The 8,792-nt window shown below is 34.3% G+C and overlaps 1 protein-coding gene across 1 annotated transcript; it reads left to right on the top strand.

The window, feature by feature from the left end:
• Positions 1–5,843: 5,843 nt before the first annotated feature.
• On the top strand, positions 5,844–8,549 carry LOC147397759 (pectinesterase/pectinesterase inhibitor PPE8B-like). The gene is made up of 3 exons (XM_086449668.1): positions 5,844–6,221; positions 6,436–6,984; positions 7,683–8,549. The coding sequence occupies exons 1-3, from the start codon at positions 5,909–5,911 to the stop codon at positions 8,378–8,380; spliced, it is 1,560 nt and encodes a 519-aa protein (XP_086305794.1). The 5' UTR covers positions 5,844–5,908; the 3' UTR covers positions 8,381–8,549.
• Positions 8,550–8,792: the final 243 nt, after the last annotated feature.

The raw sequence follows: 8,792 nt of genomic DNA, 5'->3' as shown, positions 1-8,792 counted from the left end.
AATTAAAGATTTTAAGAAGGATCATTAACTAGATAGCTCTTATTTAAGGGGTGAGATCATATATAATTGATGAAAAATCAGTCTTAAATTTGGTGGATCGTCCAGTGGGATTCTTGTTGAATCCCAAAAATTCTCCTTCATGAAAATGTAAATTATGGGGTTGGACCCTTGGATCATCCCATTGGATTTAATTCAATTTGGGACCATTAATTTAGGTAGAGTTCTAAAAATAAGAGTATAACACATTTCAAGCATGGTTTTAATACTCGTTTTGACATCTTGTCTTGTCTCTTCCATGAACGAGACCGAGTCTTCTTGGATGAATTTGTCAATACGTTTGACACGTCTAGTTCAACAATGAGAAAAGTGAACTTGAATTTTAAATCTTGTCCGATACATTGACTTGTCTGTCCGTCTCGTTGTTGGGTGATACATCTAGGTCGAGTTTTGTAACCATGATTTCAAGTGTCAATCAATTCAAATCAGGTAGACATTGCAATGTTGATTAAAATTATGGTGGGGGCTGGGGCCCGAGAACTGGCCTACCTTCATTCATTATGAACAGAGAACAAAGGTGAAGGAGAGACAGATCATAATGGCACATCGAGGATAATACCATTGCAACCTTAATTGCACTACGCGTATATGGGTAACGAATATGACATATTTTTAATTAAAGGTAACAACGACGCAACACGGAGAATACTGTCATCCACTGAAATGAAATATAGGCCCACACACACCTTAGCTTTTTGTCCCCAACCACATCTGCACCTATTAATTTGAGTTTTTTTTGAGTGGTCATTTCTCCATTGGATTTTACCAATTTTTTTTTTTAACTCTTGAGCTGATTTTTGATTGTTATAAGTTACTAAATTCACTCCAATTAGACCAAACTGTCAGTTGGTTCAAAACCATTATATTTGTGGATCCTTGATTTTTATTTATTGGCTTTGACGAATTCAATATAATATCTGTATGAATTGAAATGTGAAAATACAATGGATTTGCTTGAGAAATTCGATGAACTGGTTTTGATCTAGAATGGTGAACTACAAATCTGAATCCGAATCAAATGGTTCCACCAACCAGGTAACATAGGTGTTAGGTTCTTAAAGATAAAGTAATATTCTAAATGTTGAACCGATTGAGGTTCCTAAGTAAAGAGGCGGTGCAAAAGTGATGGCGCACTAGTAATAATCTAAATGTTTATTTTCTATATTAAAGAATCTATTATTCCATTTCATAATAGAAAATTAGTAATTTCTAGAATAAAATATGTTTTTATACAAAATTAATTTGAAATGGTTTGATTATAATCAAATTGTAGCTGACACAAAAATCACGGACATGGATCTAGTGATCAAAGGTACGAGATTCTAACACCCAGGAATTCTTTCTATACTGTTCTTTCTTGAGCGCCAAAGGCTTTGTAGGGATGCACATGTCCTCATCCAAGCTCGGACAGAAAGTGGAGGTTGGATAGACCAAAAATTACCTCTACAATTATAATTATTATTATTTTTTAAAGCTTAGATTAATTGATTCCAAAATTTTGAAATAAGATTTTGATGACATTAATGACCAACAAAAAAAAAATTTAATCAAAACAATTTCTCATACAAATTAACTTTGATATTTGGATGGGCTTAAGTTTTTTCCACATCAAAGGTCTTACGTCCACTAATGAGAAAATTCCATGATCATCATTTTGAAGTTCAGAGCTTTCTTTGATGAGGGTGACACTCATTTCATCTTATTACTTGGCTCAAATTTGACTCAGAAAATGTCTCGCATTGACCTGGGTCTAGATCATTTGGATTGTTTAGATGGATTTGATCTACGTGATTGCTCACAACTCTTGTGTTGTTACCATCATATTTTATATAGCAAATCTAATCCATTCTTTTGTTTTTTGAAGATATTGGACATTTGTTTTTCCATCTACAAAAGTACTTATGTTAGATATCACCATGTTTTCGTAAGTAGGAAACAAACAAGTATGGTCCCCCACTTCTATAGTTTTTTTTGTTTTGTTTGCTAAGTGTACGGTCCCCACTTCTATAGTTTCGTATTAGGGTATCATGGGTATACTTCAATACTTGACCATGATAGGTGCTTACATCCATGGTGTTAAAACTCGTTTTGATGTCTCGTCTTGTCCGTGAATGAGATTGAATTGTTTTGGACGAGTTTTCTTATATGTTTGAAATGTCTCGTTCAACAGTGAGAAAAATTTATGTGGGTTTTATATCTCGTCCAATACATTGACTTGTCCTTCCATCTCGTTGTTGGGCAATACTGAGATCACTCGGGCAATGTCTTGGTCTTGGACAAATTTTGAAACCATGCTTACATCTCATCCTCATGGAGCAAGTATTTAAGGTCATGCATTCCCCTGCTTTTGCTCGACATATTGCTAATAAATTTATTCTACAATACTTAACAAAGGTATCTTGGGCCATGGTATACGAGTCAAATAGTTAATATTTTTGAACCATATATGTTAGTTGGAGGAGGGCGGGGGGTATGCTCAAATGATCCGCTCGGCATAAGAGTGTAAAATGCAAGTATAATCTCCACCATACATGTGTCTTGTGTTTCCCTACCCCTTTGAAACCTCATAAAATGGGTAAATCATTCATCTAACTGTAAATTAGAGTTATTTTAGATTCTAAAATATCTTGTTCATTAATTATTTCAGAATCTTTTATTTGCATCAAAGATCATTTACTTCGTGATACGTTTATTTACTCTACCAAATATATACAAATACTCCCCAATGAGCTTTGACAATGTTATTCTCATTCTTTGGAACACATAAAAGACAAGTCATTAATGAAAATAGAATGAGAAATTCCCTATTATCTACGAGATAAGTTAGATATCAAAGGCAAAACACATAGACAAAGGAATGTCTAAGTTGGCTTGCTCTCTAAATTGGATTGAGCCCAATATGCAAAATTCTATGTGACGGCTACATCTCAATCGTGTTAGAAATGATCCACAAATCCTAGATATCATAGCAATCGCCAAAAACAATATGAAATTGCATGATTACTAGATAATCAAACCATATCCCTAAACGTAATTACAAGAGTTAGGTTAGATAGAATGTCCTAATTACATGGCTAAAATAAAAAAGACAACTTCTTTATAATATTCCTTTAATCTAACCAAAAAAATTTGTCGACCACCCACTTAAAGTCTATTTATTATAGATTTAAGCTTTTGTTTTAAGATTTTGTGTCTAAGAGAAATAAAAGTTCAGAGTCTAAGAAGTTACGTCCAAGAGAATCTTGTTTGTTACAGAAACTAACAAAGAATTATTAAAAGTAATAAAGAGAAGTCGAATTGATTTTATTATTTAATCGAGGAGTTAAAAAAAATGAAAGGTGAAATCATCATTTCAATCCCATACGTTCTTCGGTGGTTGTTTCTCATAGTGGTATGTGCGTGAAAGCAATTCCAGCAAAACTTCTCAAAAATATAATTTTGAGATGAAGCAAAAGTTGTTACTAACAAATATGCTTTTCTGATTTTTTCGATGTCTAAAAAATCACAAGAACAAACCTTTATTATCTTTAATTATTTTTAGATGATTGGGTGGAAATTGATTGAGAAGTGTCCCACTGCACATGGGATCACCTTTTTCTTTTGCTAAGCCACTAAAAGCATCCTTCTTTGGAAAAGAAGTTCGAATTACTATTGATTTGATTGACAGTGATGTGTTAACAACCATGTTTTAATATTAATATATATGCATATATCGATCTTTTATCATATTTTTTCTTTCCTTTTTTTATTTTTATTTTCCTTCTTTATTGATTTTAGAGAGTAATTTCCATCTCAATCTAAAGCGGCCGGAGGGGGGGCCAAAATGACAAAATTGCTTGAAAGACGCAGCACATCATTTCATTCTAGTTTTAATAGATCTTCTATTTTTCTATTAATTTAAAATTGAAAATCAATAATTAGAGAAAAAAAAAGAGAGAAGGATTTGACAAGTGAAACCCATGTTTGACTCTTGGTTCTACTCAATCCTGCGAAGTACTGATTCGGGTTCCAATTATATTTTTAGAAATATTATTTTTTCTCTTATTCGGCTTGGTTATATTGTCTCTTGAATTTTGAAGTCAAGACGTAAACAATTTTTGTCTATTCATGTACTATTGTAGGGGAAAATTAGTATTTCATAAAGATCTCAACTCGTAATCATAAGCATGATTTAAAATCTCGTATTATTTTGTATGAAACATTTTGATATTTTCACATACCGATACAAAATAGTAGTAAAGTCAAAATTTTCATTACTTTCGATGATTTTTGTTTAAAATCATAGAAAAAAAAAAGGGAGAGAGAGAGAGAGAGAGAGAACTATTAATGTACTACAACCATCTCTTCTTCTATTTTCAAGGTCCTTTACTGTCCGATTCATCTCTCAAACCCTTTTTTCCCATCTTGATATCTCCTTCGACCACCGTCAAATCATTGGGTCAATGAAGAGGGGTTTTTGTCCACACACACACACAACGGTACCTAGAAGAAGACACCTAGAAGAAGACGACTCTTCTCCTTCTTCCACTTTTTCTTTTATTTTCTTCTTAAAAAACGATACATGTTTCATAGATGACATACCTTTGACTTTTGTCTTCTATGGAAAACTGGATTATTTATATAAAAAATCTTATCTTTTTGTAAATATTTGAGATACCTTGTGTTTTGAAACTAATAACATGTCAATTGACCATAGTCTTATGTGAAAGATATTTAAAAAATAATAATATTATGGATTGAATATTTCGTAAGATTTCAGTATCGTTTCAGATTTGAAAAAAATTAAAACATTATATTGAAACAAGATTTTAAACCATGGTCGTAGGTGCTTATCTTGATACTAGGATTGGTCTAATGCAAGTCTCACAATATTAATTGACATGTATCTTAGAGGTAATACGGGTATGCATTGTGATATGAACATGGTTCTCAACTATCATGCAATCTAATGTTATCAAAGTATGTTTTTTTAATCTTATAAGAAAAGGAATCTAAAAAATAATAATTCTAACTTATGAAGTAATTATATTATTTGTATCATTAAATTAATTGAATGTTTATTAAAGAAATTCTTAAAATTTATGATATACAGAATTTTCCCTCCCCACATATAATTGGCTAGCCCCTATAAACAACTGCCAACGCATGATATACCCTATTTAAGATTAATGTTGGAGTGATCTTAGTGAGGGACACATGGGGTTCATCTTGACATGGTGGCGGGCGCATGTCTATAGATGCATTTCTCTGAGATACGAGTAAAACGCACGCATCTATGGACATGTGAAGTTGTCCCCTGTTGAGGTCACTCTAAGATGACTCTATACTTAATTAACTCTTTAGTACCACTCATATTATATGATGATGTACGTGTGGGGTATAAGTAATTAATTAATTCTCTTCCTTGCAATTTTCTTTTCTTCCTCTTCTTTTATGTGTGTAAGATCGTCAGTCTGTTTTTATTTCCTTTTCTTCTCTTTGCTTTTACTTTTACTTTTTATAGTTTTTAGATAGCTTTGTTATTGTTATATGTAGCCAAGAGTGGTAGGAAATCAAAAAAGAAGATTCAAGTATACCGACACACAAATGACATAAGAGCAGACATTAGATTTTCTCATTACTAGGATCAGCTCCTTCTTCTGACCGCCGACACCTAACCTTTAATTCTCTCACCTGCTCACTGCCCACTTCCCAAATGTGGGCACCCTTCCCATATGCCTTATTTAATACTCCTTCCTCTTTCTCCCTGTCTCTATATATGTATATATATATATATATATATATATCTCTGCTCAGTATCCTTTCCCAAACACACGTTAATCACAAAAAAAAAGAAAAACTTTGTAACTCCATGGCACATTCAAGAGTGTCCCATCTTGCCGTGATCTTCCTCTTGTTTTTCTTTTTGTTATCTAATACTAGTCCTTGTGATTGCTCTGATGATTTGTTTTATTCAGAGGTTTTAACGGTTCCTTCTTCAACCTTCTTATCAACTGTTAAGTCAACAATTGGGGAAGTTGTGAGTGTAATATCTCTAGTATCCAAGTTCATCAATGTATTCGATGATTTTCGTGTATCCAATGCTCTTAACGACTGTGTCGATTTACTCGATTTCACCATGGATGAGTTGAGTTTGACACTATCCGCAATGGAGAACCCAAATGGTAATTCTACGTACCTTTTATTATTATTATTATTATTATTAGGGACTCCCTATGGATAAATAGTTGAGTTAACTAATTATAAGCATTAGTCTAACTAGAGTTTAACAAAAATTCTTGTAACAAACTTAACTATATTGTATAACCTTATATATAATTAAGATAATTTATTTATTTATTTTAGCATAATATTTGTCTGATGATGATCAATCAACAGGTAAGGATAGTAGCACGGGTAATCGAAACTACGACCTACGGTCCTGGTTGAGCGCCGCGCTTGGAAATCAAGATACCTGCTCCGATGGATTCGAAGGTACCAATAGTTATGTTAAGGATGTTGTCGCGGGGAGTCTCACACAAGTAACGTCTCAAGTCGCAAATGTTCTTGGCATGTTGCAATCTGGAAAGTCTATTAATGATGATGGTAATGGAAGGAAGCTTACTGAAGGTAAATTTCCATCATGGATGAAAGCCAGAGATCGGATGCTTTTGCAAGATCCGTCAAGAGGGGTGTCCGCAAATGCTGTTGTTGCGGCGGATGGGTCGGGGACTTTTACTAGTGTGATGGATGCTGTATTAGCTGCTCCTGATCATAGTAGTACAAGATATGTTATATATGTCAAGAAGGGGGTTTATAAAGAAAATGTGGAGATCAAGAAGAAGAAATGGAATCTCATGTTGATTGGAGATGGGATGGACGCTACCATTATTTCTGGCAATCGAAACTTTCTCGATGGTTGGACCACATTTAGGACTGCAACATTTGGTAAGTCTAGATCATTTTTTTGCACCCTTGCCTTTAATAATTTCTTTAATTAATGCATATTAAAATCACAAAATGGTCAATCTAATAACTCTCTCGATTTATCTAAATCAAGGATTTCGATTTTTATAAAGAACCAATTTGATAAACCTTCAAATTCATTTTGGATCAATCATTTGTCCCCAATTATTATTATTATATGTCAAATTTGTTTGGGGTAGCTCCAACACATCACATGATTTAATGAATCTCTGATCAAACAATCACATGGATTCCTGTGGATTTAGGGTATCCTATATATATTATAAAACTACCTTAGGGCTTAGGCTTGGTGCGATTGGAGATTTGGGATTATTATGAAATCCCCGGATGAGAAAAAAAGATTTTAATTTCTCCGGGACAGGCTCGAACAAATGCGTTTCATTATCTGACTGGCTGAAGTCTGAGTTAAGTTTTGAGACCCGGCCCAACCCAAATTTGTTCTGGCCCATTGATAGCCCAAGTCTTGACTATGTATTGTAAATTGTAATGAGGTTAGACCTAATTTAAAAATAATATTTTTGGTCAATATATCAAAATAAGTCAACCCAAAACATCCATCAAAGAGAAAATTCTGAGTCGAATAAAACTGAGTTGAGTTGTTCGAGTTATAAAACACATAAGAAATTCTAAATGAAAACACATTGGTTTATATCTTACAGCTGTTTCCGGTAGAGGTTTCATAGCCCGCGACATAACATTCGAGAACACAGCAGGACCAGAGAAGCACCAAGCAGTTGCACTACGATCCGATTCAGACCTCTCCGCCTTCTATCGATGTGGCATTCGAGGATACCAAGATAGCTTGTACGCCCACTCCCTCCGCCAATTCTATCGAGAATGCCACATCACTGGCACAGTAGACTTCATCTTCGGCAATGGAGCTGTAGTCCTCCAGAACTGTGAAATCCTTGCCAAGAAGGGCCTCACCAATCAAAAGAACACGATAACAGCACAAGGTCGCAAAGACCCGAATCAAAACACAGGTTTCTCAATCCAATTCTCTAATATTACAGCTGATAATGATCTCCTCTCTTCGAAGAACTCGGCAGTCACGTACCTCGGTCGACCATGGAAGCAGTACTCACGAACAGTCTTCTTGCAGTCTTATATGAGTAGAGCAATAAGACCCGAGGGATGGCTGGAGTGGCAAGGAAACTACGCATTAGATACACTATATTATGGGGAGTACTTGAATTATGGGGAAGGTGCGGGTCTTGGTAACCGAGTTAAGTGGCCGGGTCACCATGCAATGGATTCGAATCAGGCTACTAATTTTACCGTGGCTCAGTTTATCGAAGGAAATCTGTGGTTGCCATCAACAGGAGTCAAATTCACGTCTGGTTTGTCGATGATCTAAGAGTCCTATAATATAGTCTTTCTATCTATGTATTCATCCATCATGTCTATTGTTATATTCTAAATTGCTGATGGTATTCTCAAAAATAAACTTGTGAATTCATTTGCAGAAAGGAGCACTGTGGATGTTGACATTTATCTATATATTATTTATTGGTGAGATTATGTCAGTCTTATTGTTCAAGAGTTCAAAAATTAATTAAATAGATTCAATCCAATGTTCCAACTGAAAATTGTAATAATTCTGTGTCACCATCATTGCCCTGAAATTCACTCCAAAAATCATGGTAATCAGGGTTTAAACAGACCCCAACCAACTATAAAATCAGATCGAAAAGGTACATTCCAACATTGGGGTGGCTCATTGAATTTTTATTAATCATACAATCCATCAACATTTTGACACAGAGATT

Source organism: Akebia trifoliata, chromosome 8 (genome assembly GCF_017979445.1).
Source record: "Akebia trifoliata isolate Shusen 1 chromosome 8, ASM1797944v1, whole genome shotgun sequence".
Lineage (NCBI taxonomy): Eukaryota > Viridiplantae > Streptophyta > Magnoliopsida > Ranunculales > Lardizabalaceae > Akebia > Akebia trifoliata.
This window is presented reverse-complemented; position numbering and strand designations above follow the sequence as displayed.